This window comes from Antrostomus carolinensis, unplaced genomic scaffold (assembly GCF_000700745.2).
Source record: "Antrostomus carolinensis isolate BGI_N321 unplaced genomic scaffold, ASM70074v2 scaffold6902, whole genome shotgun sequence".
Classification (NCBI taxonomy): Eukaryota; Metazoa; Chordata; class Aves; order Caprimulgiformes; family Caprimulgidae; genus Antrostomus; species Antrostomus carolinensis.
The window spans coordinates 76,719-92,942 of record NW_010297518.1 but is presented as its reverse complement, the minus strand read 5'-3'; the positions used below and the strand labels follow the sequence as shown (position 1 = coordinate 92,942).

General features: G+C 40.5%; 1 protein-coding gene across 1 annotated transcript in view; it reads left to right on the top strand.

The window, feature by feature from the left end:
• Positions 1–6,656: 6,656 nt before the first annotated feature.
• The window catches only part of LOC104520452 (utrophin-like), a gene marked incomplete at its 3' end in the record, with an annotated part of 85,575 nt that continues 76,007 nt past the window's right edge, over positions 6,657–16,224 (top strand). The window contains 2 exon segments of the mRNA XM_010162148.2: positions 6,657–6,672; positions 7,141–7,202. Of these exon segments, the coding sequence (XP_010160450.2) occupies positions 6,657–6,672; positions 7,141–7,202 (78 nt within the window).

Here is a 16,224-nt window from a genome sequence, read left to right as displayed (position 1 = left end):
GTCGTGGGGAGGAGCTGGCACTGATGTGGTCTATGGTAATTTTGGAAGCCAAATATTTTTAATCTACTTCTTAGGAAATTGGAGTATGTAGTAATATGTAAAAGCCAGCTATTGGAAAAGCTGTTGACCTAGAGAGGTTTAGAACAGGAATGATGATGGACTCTGGTCGATAGAGATTTGGGGTAAGGTGGGGAGAGATGGATGGAGGAGCCTGGGAAAAAGATGGGCAGCTCTGATGGGATGGATCAGGAAAGGTTTTAATATTTGGGACTGAAAAGACAGAATAAGGGATGAGGAGGATTTGGGATTGCAGCCTTTGGGTTTTTTGAAAAGAAGATAAGAAAACTGCTCACAGAACAGGGTTGGGATAAAAGACTCTGGAATATTTGAGCAGGCAGAAGTTCAGTGTTGTGATAAGAGCTTTGTAGAATGCCACTGTCTTTACCTGCCTGTTATGGAGAACAAAATAATCTCTCAAGTCTCATGATTTTTTGATTATCTGAAAAGTGGCCACTTGTCCTTATTGCATACAGCAAGTCAGCCTCCTCAGTCTAACACAAACTTGAACCTCTGGCCAGAGCAATGCATGGAATACATTACATCTCTAACAGCATCTCTGAAAAGTCCTCTCTAGGATATTACTGCATTTTCTTCTGACACATCAGGTCTGCTTTTCCAGTGTATTATGAAAACTTTGAAAAAGTTTACTTGTGTATGTAAGTTTTTTTTTTTTTCAAGGAAGTTTTTCTACAGAGTATGACATAGTCATATGCGGAAAATGATGTTATGTCTTTTGTACTGTGAACATTGTTTCTGAAGACGTTCAAACAAGGTTGGTTGTGATGTCTGCCTGATTTGAAACTCTGCCAAACTAGCTGAGAGAGATACTTGCATTTATACAGTTTATGGCTTGGTTTCCTTCTCTGCCCAAGCAATATTACTTGCTTGGGCCTGCTCAGGGTCTCTGACATCTGTTGTGTGTCTGCTTCCTTCTGGTATGCAGATGGGCTTTTTGTGGGGATGGCTCCTGTGTTATGCAGGAGATTACGCTAGATGATCACAATGATCCCTCTGACCTTATATGTCAGTGAATCACCTCCACAAATGCAAGTGAACCTAATAATAGTTCTAATTTGGGCACAGAAAGAGTGAGCAGATGGCTAACACCAACTTGCGGAAAGCAATTTTGTTTTCTTTGTAACTGCTCAGAAATGCAAAGACCTAATCTGTGTTCATAACAAAGCCAGCTGTAGTAAATCTAGTTTGTGATTCCTACCTTTTATTTGTGTCTGTAAACTTACTCTGTCTCTTTCTTAAGTGCCTTCCTGTTTCTGTACTTAAAAACCTCTTAACTGCCAGGCTTTGGGCAGGAGTTATCTGCCTTTCCCTTCTCTTTCCACGTGCCAGTCATGTTGGTTAGGACCTCAGGGGAATGGCCAGGGCATCTTCCTCTCCCTGTAGACAAAGTTAATCCTTTGATATCTACAGGGCCCATATGATTCAATCTACTCTCTATCATAGTAGAGGTACTTGTGATATCGTTGTTTTGTGGTTTCTGGGTTGGTTTTTTTTTGTGTGTCATGGTTTTTTTTGGTGGGATTTTTTGTTTGTTTGTTTTTTTTTCTCCAGAGTGCACTTGCTGATAGCTGAAACCCTTTGCTCTAACCAAAGATTTTGGCAGAAACTTTTTGAGCCTCAAACCTTGGTGCATGATCACTGTCAGTTTGTGAAATATGTGCCCAGACCTATTTGTATTGCACACAAAGGCTTCCCAGGGTTATCTCGCACTGGGAACTGATGCTGGTTGGCTTGACCAAATGTTAGGGAGCTGTTGCAGGCTGATGGGGTGAAATGTGGTGTTGCCAAGCCCTAGTGACCCTCTGGAGCAGCTTCATATAGGTGTCAGGATGCTTTGCCTCCAACTGGTTTTGCACTGGCTGACCAGTGCACTGGCTGACCAGCGTGAGCCGTCAGGCCCAGTCCCTGGTGCCCGCAACATTATTTCTGTCTCCTGAGAGCTTGCTGTTCTCTCTAGCTTCCTTTTAAACATCATTCCAATACACTGCAACTGGCAGTGTGGTGTGTTTGATTGCTTTTGCTGGAAGGTATGGAAATGGCTATTTTCATATTGCTTCAGCTGTGAGGATGCCTTCTTCTAAATTATTAGTTGCTGGGAGATTTTGTGAAGTAAAACAATTTTGCCTAGGCTCGCAGCATGCATCAGTGAGAACTGGGGGTGGTCCTCATTGTTTATCTGTGGTGGCTTGTTTTTGGTGGTGCCTGCTGTTGGGAAACAACAAGGAGTGAGGTGCAGGGGTTTTCTTAGTTTTTTTTTTTGGTTTTTTTGGTTTTTTTTAATGCTTGTATTTCATAGTTCAGTCTACAGAGAGAACTTACAATTTGGGCAACTGCATTTTGTGTGGTAGTTGCTACAGGCAGGCATCGTTACTTTTTTTGTTTGAGGAGCTATTAATATAACTGTGTTTTTGCCTAACTGCTGAAGCTTGATGGAGAGGGAAGGGAAAAGAATGAAAGGAAACTTTGTACTGACCACTGATTGCAGAAATTAAAATTGCAGCACGAAGGTGAAAGCTTACAAGTGAATTACTTGTTGCTGGAGCCATTTGTTCTACCATGGTGTTGCAAGAGAAGAGGGGACCTGCAGAACAATCTTAACTTTTGCCCTTTGTTTCTTTAAAAAAACAAAACACCATCCCCCCTAAAAAAGCCCAACCCAACCCTAAACCTCAGAGCTGCTGATAAAGATTCTTCTGTGTTAATGAAATCAAGGCCCAGTAGTCCCAGTAAGCATCAGAGGTTCTTCTGTGGTCACGAACTCTGGTGCTTTGTGGCTATATTGGCGCTTTGCCTCTTGCTAGCAGGGATAAAAACCACGCTGGTTTCCATCCTCAAATTGTAGATGCTTATTTTGTGTTTTTTCATATGTGAATTAGCCTGAGTTTGACAAATATATAGTTACTTTCAAAAATGCTTTTTCTATCCAGAAAATCCTGCACCCAAGAATACAAAACGTTCCCCTCTTTTTGTTCATGCTGTCAGGGTTTCAGATGCCTGCTAGTCCTGGGTGGGGCGATATCTAGGATAGATATTCTTGCTTGCCTAAAGGCTTAGACAAAGACGTGTTTCTAACTTTGTTACATTCCAAGTGTCTTAATTGAAACCCGCAGGCTAATTCCTACTTTTATTTCTAAATTCCTTTGCTGAGAACTTAAATAATGAGATGTGGAAGGCAAAATTAAGTCTTAAAATGTGAAATGACCCTTGGTAATTTGTGCTGGAATGGTTGGGCAATTTCTGTACTCCAGTCTGTACACTTCTCCAGGGCACTTTCATTATAGCGCTGCTCTGCCAGCTGTTTTGGGTGTGATAACTTTTGTCTTTCAAAAACTAAATAACACAGTTCTGTCATGTAAGCATGTAATGCGTTTTGGGGAAATAAGAAAGCTGGCTCTCAGTATGAAGCAGAGGTTGAGTAAAGGGCAAACCACAATCCAGTGAGGCTTTTGTTCTAACCTCTATTTTTAGACCATTTAGATTCCTTTTTGCTCCTGAACATGATATTCTCAAGGTACTAGATTGGACTTGAACTGCAGTTTCAAAGTGCCCCAATAAAATGAAGGGACAGTGTTGAGAGTGGAGGAGGTACATAAGGCTATAAAAGTGGGTCCTAGGGGTGACTGAATGCCAGGACACAGGCTGGGCATCTGATCACAAGAGCAGGTTGTTTTGAGCATACTCCGGTTGCACGGACATGCATCATGTTGTATAACAGAAACAGGCTTCAGCAAACAAGCATCCGGGATAGGAAGCTTTCCTTCTTTCTGTTGTCATCACAAGAGTTTAATTGTGTGTGTGTGTGTGTGTTTAGGTTTCTTTTTATTTCCTCTTAAAGGAACAAACTGTTCTGACATTGGCCATTACAAGCCCATTAAGTGACTGGAGGGCAGGCAGAGCCATGTTGGCCAGAGGAAACAGTCGGTAGGTGATGAAGCAGAATTTGGCTCCAAGTCAGTCCTTGGCTTTCATCGTCAGGCTGTGGCAGTGTGAAAGGAAACACAAATGTTTTAGTGACTTGGTGGATTTGTTTCTCACTGGGCTGTGACTTGCTGACATTTTTAATGTCTTGTGTGAGAAGTTGACTGGCTGGAGTACCGCGTGCTTTGTTGAATGGTAATATTGTTTTTTTTGACTGAATGTGGCTAATTTGTTATCCAAATCATAATGTCACCCTCTGGGGGTTAGCTTTACAGGCTCATAGGAATCTAAAGAAAATTAATTTGAGGGATAAAATAACTTGTCACTGTGGTTAACAAAGCACTAGCATTTCTTTAGAGATTTATAGCAGAAACCATGACACAACCCTAGCTATAATGTCCAATTGCAAAAATCCTGGTTTCAGAGGCTTTTATAAAGCCAAAATGAAAGCAGAGTCTGACTGGGAAAGTGTCATCTATAGGTTTTATAACTGAGCAGGATGTTTTGGGAAGATTGGAGTTGTGGGGGTTCTAATTCCTTGCTTAACTGAAATAGAAAGGATGCGCTGATACTGAAGAGATAGCAGGGGTATACACACATTCATATTATTTTGTGTTTATTGAAGTAATGTGTTTTTTGGTTTGTTAGATGTGTGGTTTTTTCCTTCCCCCTTCCCTAGGATTTTTTTTTTTTTTTTTTGAAAAGAAGGAAAAGGGTCTGGATTTTTAGTAGAAGTCACATATGCAATTGCAGCACACATAGCAGGAGCACTTACACAAACTGGACCTGAGGTCTGAGGGGAGCAGCTGTAGGGGCAGGGCCCACCAATCGAGTCCTGGCAAGTTGAGGCTGGTGTAATGCTGAGAAGAGCTGTCACCTCCTGCTGTGCATATGCTTGTGAAGGGGCTGAGTCCCTTAAGAGTGGGGTGTGTAGAGCTCCTAGCACACCGGATTTATAAATCCATGACCCTTTTTCTAGCTGTTATCCTTTTACACAGTCAGTATAACTATTTTTGGCCTCTCTTTGTGCTTTGCCTTTATCATCTTAAGGAGTAAGCACATTAAAAGAACATGAGACCTCGAACTTTGGAGTTACTCTTGATTCTTACAGAAGCTTAGGGAAGGAAAAAGGAAGACCAAGCCTTAGGAGAGCATCATGGTACATAGGTGGGTACACTTGGCGGTGTTGGCAGAGAAGGGACAGAGATTACTGAATGATATTTAAAGAGAGAGAAGGATGTTTAAATCTCAATACATTCAGTACTAGTAGTATTTGTAATTAGTGTAAATGGAAAATATCAGGAGTTGGACAGAGTCTAGGACTGAGTTTTGTACAAAGCCTTTTGCTCTAACAGTGGCAATTAATAGTAGAGTCCAATTGTCTCCTATTAAAAAAAAATATTGGAAGGAAATCCCAAACATAAATACAGGCTGGGCAATGGGTGGCTTGAGACCAGCTCTGAAGAGAAGGACTTGGGAGTGATGGTGGATGAGAAGCTCAACATGAGCTGGCAATGAGCACTTGCAGCCCAGAAGGCCAATAACCATATCCTGGGCCGCATCAAGAGAAGCGTGGCCAGCAGGTCGAGGGAGGTGATTCTCCCCCTCTACTCTGCTCTCAAGGCCCCACCTGGAGTACTGTGTCCAGTTCTGGAGCATCCTAAGTACACCAAAAATGTTTTTTTAATAAACATCTGGGTTTTGTAGGTAAAACTTCACTGTGCAACAGTTTCAATTGCTGCTATCTGAGGAGTATGATCTTTTAAGTAGTGCCTTCTAATCATAATCTGATACCTCTTCAAAGTGTGTATTTTTTTTTTTTTCCCTTTTCATGATTTCATGAAGTGGAACATCTAAGTTTCAATCCAGTTTTTTCTATGGCTTCATCCTAGTGCAGGGACAGATGGGCTGAACACCATGATGGTATGCTTTGGTGTGATAAGGGGCTTGGGAAAATTGGTGCCAGCTGCCACCAAGAGGTTTGGCAAGAGAGCATCCCAGGCAGCAGCGTGCTGTGGGTGTCTGAAGTGCCTCTCGAGGCTGGTCTGTCAAGAAGCTTGTGTAGTCTTGAAGGCCTCTTGGAGGTATGATCTGGGCTGCAGCTGTCAAACTGAGTTTGTCCAGTGGAAGGCACTGCCTGCCTTGGCTGTGGTCTGCTGTGTGGATTTGGAAGTTAAAGCGTTGCACAGGCTGCATGTGTATCTTTTCTTCTTGGCTGCAGCAAGCAGTCCTGAAAATCCATGGTGGGACAACTTCCTTTGGTCTGTCAGCAGGTAATTCACTGTCATTTAAGTACAGGTGATGAGACATAGTCTCACCCTTAGCACTGCTCAGTGCAATTTACCCAAGAGGTGTCCTGTGATATGACCAAGTGACTCATCCTGGTTTAGTGGGACAGACTCTAAAATGGCAGGTGACTCCCAAATGTCTTCCTTAAACAACCTGGGAAGATATCTTCTCTCTGCACAGCTGGAGGCCACTGCTCCTCCCTCTGCTTTGACCTGTAGGTACTTGCCCGTCCTTCCTCCTTGCCCTTCTAGGTCCTTCTGGCTGTCTCCTGGACCCAAGGTGGTGGTACTTTGGTGCCACACTAGTAGGGGCATCTGAAGGGAAGGGCTGATAAGCCCTCCCCACACTTTTGACGGTGACTGATAACTAACATGGTTCCTAACCCAGGTGTGAAACCAGGCTGAGGGTGGGTAAGGATGCAAGTGCTTTGAGGGCTACTCCAGCAGCTTTTGTATTACAGTCGTGTACTGAAGGAGGCTGTTATCTGTATCAGAAGCTTGAATAAGGACCTCCAGCAGCTTTTGGAGTAATGCATCCAGGCAAAAAAGGTGTTGACAAAGTCTGTTAATTAAAAGCCCGTGGTTTCATTTCATGCATTGGTATCCTGCCCAGGAGGTGCTGAGAGGCTGATTCTAGTGCAAAGGAGCTGATGTGGTTGCTAGTAAAGTTGAAACATTTGTGTGACTCTGTAAGTACCAGAGTCTTGTACAGGTTTGAACAGCTTTACTGACAGATTAGGCAAAAACTTCTCCCAGTGAGTCGGGATAGTGTTTTTAATATGACCTGTTTTGAGCAATCTAGAATTAAGGAGAATGCATTTTCACTCATAGTTTTCTTCTTATTTTCTCTCTCCAGATGAACACAATGATGTACAGAAAAAGACCTTTACAAAATGGATAAATGCTCGGTTTTCCAAGGTAATGTTGGGTTGAAAGTACTACTTTTTGTTTAATTCACTGTTTAGAACAATATTGGTTAAATATGCTTTGCTCTTTGTCTTGGAGAATACTCCTAGTAAAATGTGTCAAAATTTGCAATGAAAACAAATTAAATACTGTAATGTTTGTTCCCTCTCTGTTTCCCCATGCACATAAACATTTGATACTACAGGTATTGTTTAAGGAAAAAAATGAAATATTCCATCTGTTAATATTTTAAAATAATTATTTACATGATGATGTCTGGGGTTTTGGTTCTCTTACTTTATACAGTTTATTTCTACATGCAGTTTTCTGACTGCATTATAGCAAATTTTGAACCTTAGTTGCTGTGTTTACTCTCAGTGCTGCCGATTCAGCTTTACTCATCCAAAACACTCTGCAAACCTCCAGTTGAAGCCACCTGTGTTGCTACTTGAGTCTTTATTGTGAATTTTTCTATAATTACTTACTCATTTTGAATTTTCCCTGACTCTCATGCTGGATGTTTCTTGTTTTAATTCTCTTTAGTGACTTGAAACTTACTGAGGATCTTGTTTTGTGTTTTAGGATGAGAAAGGAAGTGGTGGTTGCTTTGGGAGGCTATTTAAAGCCTGCTTTATCTGCTGTTCTACTAACAGAGAAAATGACACTTTACCCAGGAGTGTGGTGGCTGTGGGAAGTTTCACTACTTTATAGTTTGAAAATGTGAAGGAACCTGGGCTATTATCAGAGAAAACTCATGGTTTTTTTCTAGTCAGTATGGAGCTGCAAGTGGGTTAACTACTAGTTTGCACCCTGTTAATGAAAAGGAACACACATGTGAAATCCTGAAAGTAGATATAAATATAGAAGGAAGGGAGTGTGTGTGTGTGGGGGGGGGGTTGGTTTGTTTTTCTTGTTACATAAAGTAATGACAGTGCTATAGCAATGAATGGCTGCCTCTGGAGTGCTGCCCTTCTGAAGTTTTTGGTCAGCAATCTAAGAAATTTTTACCTTCTTTTCCTTCCTGTGCAACAGGACACTGGGCAATGCAAGGCTTGTGGCCTTGGTCGATTCAGTTTGGCTTAGGTTTGTTTTAGTTGAAAGCTGATATTCTGCGCTCTTTACCCAATGCATTCTTGGCTAGGTTGCTCTTTAGGGGAGGAATGTGTACGCATAACTGGTTGCTCTCTGCTCTGCTTTTGACTGCTGCCGAGAGGAAAGACGGTCCTGTGGGAGGAGGATTACACAGGGCAGGATCATTTGAGGAGTGGAAACGTGGTGAGAAAGGAAGGCATGTTTGTAGAGACTTGTCCTTGCATAAAGATGGCATGAACATGGAAATGACAGTGATACAGAGAATGTGCTATGTGACTTGTTTGAAGGTGTTATGGACATTGTATTGAAATAGGTAAAATAATTTTCAGTGTTTATACTTGTACGCCCATGGATATATTTTATAAAGCGGCTTTTCTTTTTATACTGTGTGTTCAGACAGATCCTGTTTAGCTCCTGAATTTCCCTGCCACAGGGTATGGTCAGATACTTGTTGGATTTGAAGTAACTGTAAGTTTATGGCCCATTAAACCACCTGAAGCTATGAAAGCTGTGTTAATGATTAAAGAGACTTGTATAAAGGGACAAACTCCTGACTACTGCACATCCAGTTCAGACCTGAGCACGGCTACTTTGCCATGACAAGATGCAGATTTATGAAGCCTGGCACATTCAGATTGCAAGGAAATTGCTGGTGTTAAGTAGAAATCGCATCATGTAGGGAAGCTGAGTTTCAGCTGTGCCTTGAAAATGTAAAGAGAATGATTTCAGTCTTATTGAAGTTTTTGCATTTACCAAATCATTTGGGTTGTTTAAAATTCCTTTTCTGTGAACTGGATTGATTCAGCTGCTTAGTGGTATGGAGAGATTTTAGAGACTGGGTAAATATAATCTGGTTTACACTGCAGAAAACAAAATGGTAACTGAGGAATTTTGTATGGAATTACAAAGCTTACTCCAAGAATTTTACTTGTCCTTCCATGTTAATTGTATTGTAGTTACCTTTCATTTAAACACATAAATAAAAAGTAGACAGCTGAGCCTCTGTAAACTAGTTTGGCATACAAAAATCCTAAAACTGCAATTGCCTAAGGTACTGAAAATCACTGAACTTCATTTAAATCAAATCAATACATTTTTACAAAGGATCTAGAAAGAGAGCAGTGTCTTTCCCTTCTCTCGTCAGAGAACAGGTAGATGAACAAAACACCGTAATTATCTCAAGGATGCTGTGAGGTATCCATATCGGCTTCGGGAACCTATATAAATTCTTGCTCTAGTTCCCAGTACAGTAACTTGTATTTGTGCTCTTCATTTGAACTGTGCTAGAACAAAATGCATCTCATTTGCACTTATTTTTTTGAAATGAAGGCACAAGCACATTTAAAGTGGATTGAGTCTTAAGGTCAATGAATGTACTCAGCCAAGCATCAATGCTCACTGTAGAAATCTACCTTAGCCGAGCCATATACACTAATTCACAAGACTATTTAATTAGGCCACCAATTAAAGCATCTAGTTGTATGGATAGCTAATGTATGCTCTTCAGACTCTGTAAAATTGTGTTTTCTATCCTTTTTTCTATCCCTTTATCCCTTTCTATCTTTTTTCATTAATGCTTGCCAGTTCATAAGTATTAATGGATATATTTTCAGAACACCTTTCTGCAATGCATGAGTACTATCTTCTGTGTTTACAGCAGCTGCAAATGAAGGTAGATATCAGAAGTAGCTACTAATTTTGAGTGCCTAATTTGAGACTTTGGTTAGATTGTCCAGAGGGCTTGACATTTCTGTAATATCTTCATACAAACCAGAGCTCTTGTTGACTCTTATGACAGAGCTCAGGAGGTTCATCTCTTCCACAAACTCAAGCAAACCATCTAAAATATCTAGTTGGTTTTCAGGTAGAGCTTGATCAGCGTAGAGAAGGGACTTAAAGGTGATGCCTATGTCAGCAAGGTCTGGGTTTAGTGATCTAAGGAAGTCTCTTAATCTGGCACACAGTTAGCGATTACCTGTAAAATTATGCTTTAAATGATTCTGATTAGTTATAGGGAAACTCTCGGGTAAAAGTAGAGTTTGAATTCAGGTCTAAAGGATAATTTACTGCTCTATTAACCATATGTTACTTGTTACACATAGGTAAAAGGGGAGAAAACAAAGATTTTGCAGTAAACCCTAGTTTTGACTTTGTCAGATTTGTAAATAGTTCCAATCTGTATCTATTTGCATGGCATATCAGCAGGCCTGGGACTTTTAGATCCATCGTACAGACCTTTGACAGCTCAGCTGATAATTACAAAACATAGTGGCTGGATACTCACACTTCCAACTCCTAGAAGGAACTCCACTTCTAGAAGGTTTCTAGAAAACTTGTTAGGTACGTTGAGGGATTTGGGAGTCTTGTGTGTGTCCCAGTTTAGACCCTGAAAGACTTTTTTTCTGCCCTGTTTTCTTTACTTTCTTTACTCCTACTTTCTGACCTGGTTCCCACCCATCCCCTTACTATTACACCCTCTCGTGTCAGAAGGCTTGCCTGCCCAGCAAATCCTGGTGAATCTGGTGTTTTGAGCACCCTGCCTATTTCATTCCCACTTCTGTATTTGTCACTTAGTTGCTTACGCGGCAAGACCCAGTTTTTCTTGTTAAAGCTCCAGACCTGCTCTGTCTGTCCTTCCTTTCCCCTTCTCCCACTCTGCATTTCCTCACCTTCCCAGCCCTTACAGGATTTGACGCTTGTGCGGCTGGTCCTATTTTTGCATCTCTTTTTGGCTGAGCAATCCTAGCCTTGCCCTCTCTTTATCTCTTTGCAGGAGTCAGTCTTTGCTGGCTTTCGCATTCTCATTTTCCAAGGTGGTACTTTTTCAAGTTTACTTTCAGATTGGTTATTCTCCTTTTCCAGTTTTCCTGAACTTGGCAGGTAGGACCCAGAGTCAGTGCAAGAAACATGATGTCCTAACTCGTAATTTAGCTCCATGAAGTCAGATCTGTCACAGCCTGTTGGAGCTTAGTGCTGTCACCCTAGAGGAAGTTCACCCTAGAGGAAGATCCAGCATGGGGAAACTGAGGCTCTTCCTTTTCTTCAAAGAATTATACCTTCATTACATTTAGGAAGTTTTCCCACAGGGATGGCAAAAATTCCTTATTGCTAGGAAGGTTGTGCTCTATGAAAAGAACATAAAACCCCTGAGATGTTTGCAGTATTCAGTGAAAATGACATTGGGTTCCTCGCCTGCCCCATCATGAGTCTGGTATGGGATGGCTGTTGAACGGAGCCAGCTGGGGACATTGTTTCAAAGTGTCAGGAGCTGCATTCAAAGCCCTCGAATGCCTGAGAGCTGTGCTTCCCTCCCCTTCTTGTCATGTACTCCCATCTCTTTCCAATCTGAGCTCTCAATTTCATTTTTCTTAAATATAAAAGCCTTATACAGTCATATTTCTGCATTTGCAGCATTTGTATTTCCATGATCTTGATCCTTCAGGTCCTGTGCTGGTACCCTGATATCTTAATTGACCAGCTGCTGCAGCACTGGGAGAGCTTGGAGCTAGGACCTGCCAGTGTGGGTAAAGCCAGACCTCCCATGCTTTTACAGCATCTTAAGCTCTCTCCTGCTCTATGGTCAGTTTAGAGTTAAAGCCCAAAGAAGAGGCCGAGGTTCAGCTTGGGAGTGGGCTGCATCCTCCAGGGTTGAGCTCCAGGTTAGCCTTTCGAGAAGGCAAATGCTCGGTGCTGGGGCTCCTGTGTGTTTCTTCTCCTGGACTCTGATGGTTCCCATCCCCTGGAAGGACACCAAATAAAGTAAAGATGAGAAGACAGGGTAGTAGGCAAACTGGTGAGCTGTATTTGGAGTACTTTGCAATGTGATGGCTTCATATGCATCTTAAAATTAAAACAGTCCCCCCCTCATTATAATTAATGAGGCATTAATTCATTAATTCATGTCATTAATTCATTTGCTGACTGCAAAGTCTTGTCTAACTTTCTGGGTGGTGTGCTGGGTAGTTCTTTTCCACAATTTTTGCTCTTTAATTTTCTCCTTTTTTTCTAAGAGTTTTTTTACCATAACAGTAAATGTCAGACCCTATACTTCTAAAGACATTTTGCTGCTCCACTGGTGACTCTTAGCAAATGTGATAAATCTTTTAAAGACAAAAGCATACCTATTCAAGATAATTAATTTCACATGACCTGAGGTACCTGAGGCCAAAAACATTGCAGAAGAGATTTTTTTTTTTGAAGGAGAACTATGGAGTTTAATGTATTAGTCATGCAAGAAGAGATCAAAAAGATTGATTAGGCAATTTTATCTGTCCAAGGAGACATCACCTAAAATGGTCTGTAGTACTTTTTCCAGTTGAGTTTTTGTGGCACAAGCAAGGAATTACTTGACTGTTGGTGAAATATTCTCATCTAATTTCTCCCACTGAGGTAAAATATTCTCCAGTCTAATTTCTCCTGGTGAATTAAATTCTAAAATTTAACTTTATTCAAAGATAACCAAAGCTTATAAAAAATTTGGCCTTAGGAACAACCTGAGTGGAAAAGAATGAGTGTTTGCATGAACTGGCATTGAAAAATTCAATTTTTAGTCTACTTTTTTTAATAACTGGATTACTTAGTCCTTTTTTCTGAGAAGAGGTCAAATAAGACATGAATTAACCGAGACACAGGAAAATAAATCTTTTCTCTAATAGGTTGTGAGATATGATAAGGATGACTAATTTATAGCATAAAAGCAATAATACATTGAGAGTTCATAGTCTCTCCCAGATTTAGCTACAGTGTGAGAATTGGCAGTTTTCTGTCCTCCTCTCAACTGCTCTATTTTCTGCTCTAAGAACAGACTGTGGGCAGCATCTCCCTTGCTGGACTTCAGAGCATGGTATAGTAATATGGACTGTAGTTACTGCTGATTTTGGTTAATGCTCTGGGCTTTGCAATAACGTTTGACTCTGATTCATGGTCTCGGTTATTATCCCAGTTGTTGGAGTGTTTGTGTATTTGTGTTTGTGTGACCTTCTTGGGCACTAGAGTTGAACCTGGTAGAGTCACTGAAGTAAATCTGCCCCTGTATGGGTTAATTGCTAATGAGAACAATAGTCCACCTCAGCAGGATTTTTTTTAAGGAACCAAGTTTCAATCTGAAGTTATCTGGCTTAAAAAAAAAAAGGGGGGGGGTGGGGGTTGGGGAGCTGTGGAGAGAAAGGATAACCTTCCAGTCTTACAGGACAAATAAGACAAATAACTGACAGTGATAAGAAGTATCATCCCAACTATCTCTGCTGGTAATGATACATAATGAGGCTTAATTGCAAGCTGAGGTCAGTACTGTTACATGAAACATATTACAATAACATAAGCTTATGTAAATGAATTAATAGATACACCGGGGAGAAAAAAAGGCCCACAGAGATTTGCTGATGCCTTGTGTGTTTGTTTTGCTGCCTTGCTATGTCTAATATCTGCTTTTATGTTTTCCCTCCTTCTATCGTGTTGTCAGTCAAGTATTTCATGTGTTCTGTGGATTAAACTATCTTTAGCTTTTGAGCTTTGTTGCTCCTTAAACTCATGTCTGTCATCTAGTAGAATCAAACTTTCCAGCATATCTCGGTGATGAGTCTAACTTATTTCCCCTGTAAATCTGGAGTTTTATATAGCTATCTTAGTAGCTAGTAATTATTTTAGTTTTAAGTACTGGTAGTGATATTTAATTTGGTCTATAAGGTATTTTCATCCTGTGATTGTAACTATTTTTTATTTTTTACTTTGTATTTGAATTCATAGTTTTGGTACTAGTGTCATGTGGAGATGCCACAACTATTCAGGTATATTCAGCATAGAGTAGAGCATACTCAAGCAGAATATATCTGTCACAGTACAGCTAGTCTTTACATATGCTGTCTTATAACTCTTGCATGTCAGCTGAAGGAGAATGGAAAAAAAGTATCATGTTTTAATAAAAATACTTCTGTAAACAATGACTATGGCCTTAAATTAGAAATTGGCAAGATTATTTGTTGACATAGTTGTTTACTTTTTATAATGACCTTTCTGCTTTCTGAATTATTTCCCACATTGAGTTCCCATGTACTGGCTGCATGATGTAGCAGCACTTTACGTCTTTCCTACTTTGTATTGGTCATGATAAAGTGTAGTTCTTACTCCTTGTATTGTTTGTAATCAAGTTTATACTAAGTAGGTGGTTACTATGAGTTTCCTAGAAACATACTTGAACATTATGAATGGTTCATGTTCTAGTTCAAGCACCCATCCTGTTCAATATTCCCCCTTCTCAAGAAAAGGGTTTTTGTAGCTCTGCTACTATTTTGACTGTTTACTGAGCATCTTATTAGACATTAAAAACAGTCATAGGTTGGTTAAAAATAATTAAAAGACAACTCTGACCTTCAAATAAGTGACACTGGAAGATCAGAAGAATCTGATGGAAAATCAAGATGTACTGCTTCCTATATTCTTTCGAGGTGTGTTGGTGTTTCTGAGGTGGCAGATGATCTAAATGGCAACTAGGGCTTTTCTCAGCACTGCTATGAGCAGTCAGAACTTGTCTGCTACATTCCCTTAGTGGCTGGTAAAGGTCATACGTATGCTTTTACAATATGCGTTACTTCCCTGGTGACAGCCAGCGTGCATTCCTGTGAAACTGAGAGGACCTTTCATCCTGGTTTTAATGTCATCACTAGGAGGTCTGAATCAGTATCACTGAGGAGAATGTGAAATGGAGGTAGCTTATCTCTTACTCCCAAATATCTTTGTCATTCATTTATTGGAAAAGAGTTAGGTCTAATAATGTATCTTCAATAATTATTGATTTAAAGAATGTGTAAATACTGCAGGTGACTGATGACATAAGAGAAAACTGCATGCTTCTAGTTAAACAACTAGATTAATTAGATAATAAATAAATTAACTAGACATTAAAACTTCTTCAGTGGTTGACTTTGCATATAATTTCATGTTTGAGAACAATATACAAAGAATATAAATATTGTGATAAAATGATAAATAATACCTTGTGTTTAAAAAAAAAAAAGCTTTGTCTTACTGGGAATTTGTGACTCCCTTGGATTCTCTAAAGCTTGGCTCAATTTGATACAGTTTCCCATTAGTTAATAAATGAACAGTTAAAAAGGTTCTACTGTAAAATATATTTAAGGAAGATTGCTGCCTTGCAGCTGTGCGTGGCTTCAGTAGAGCAAACTGTAAATGTAGACGGCTGGTTCTTCTACTGTCGGTGGCATTGCTAACTCTCAAAAAAAAAACCTGGTCTGGATTTTGTTTATATTTTCCTTTATTTCCTGGGAATGCTTTCTGGCAAAGAGAAGGGGTGATTTCTGCACAGTCATATTGGCTGGCCTGGATGACCCTTCTTTGCAAGTAATCCTAGATGCACATAAGGAAGTGTGAATCACCACCTTAAACCTGATCCAGGTAGAGGGGCTGAAAGATGGCCAATGGGCATATGAGGGCAGCTGCTGCTGCTGCTGTGAAGAGGAGATCACTTCCTGTGGGCTCGCCTTCCCAAATGATGCCAGTGTCTTGCTGGAACATGCAAAGCCAACGCCTGTAGTGACTGGTTTTGCCGCATATGGCTAGCATCTGGTCTCTAGCTCAAAGATCATTCATAAACTGCTGCTGCCTCATGAGAGATGAATCAACAGAAAAAGTGTTTTCTGCTGTGGATAGCTAGCAGAAGTTCTTTGTATCGTCCCTCCCCTACTCATGTTAGCACAAAGGATGACACAAAGATGTTTGAAATCACTGTAATGTGGCAGATTGGATCTGGTTCTGATCCTTATGCATAAGCCCCATGGTGGATGACAAACGTGTCACCACAAAAAGTTTATAGGAGCACAAGCAGGCCTAGCCCCAGCTTTCCTACTGTCTCTAGCTTTTATTTCTCTACTTCCCTTTATCTTGCTCTGCCTTCCTTTCCCTATCCTCTTTCTTCTTCCTCTTTCCC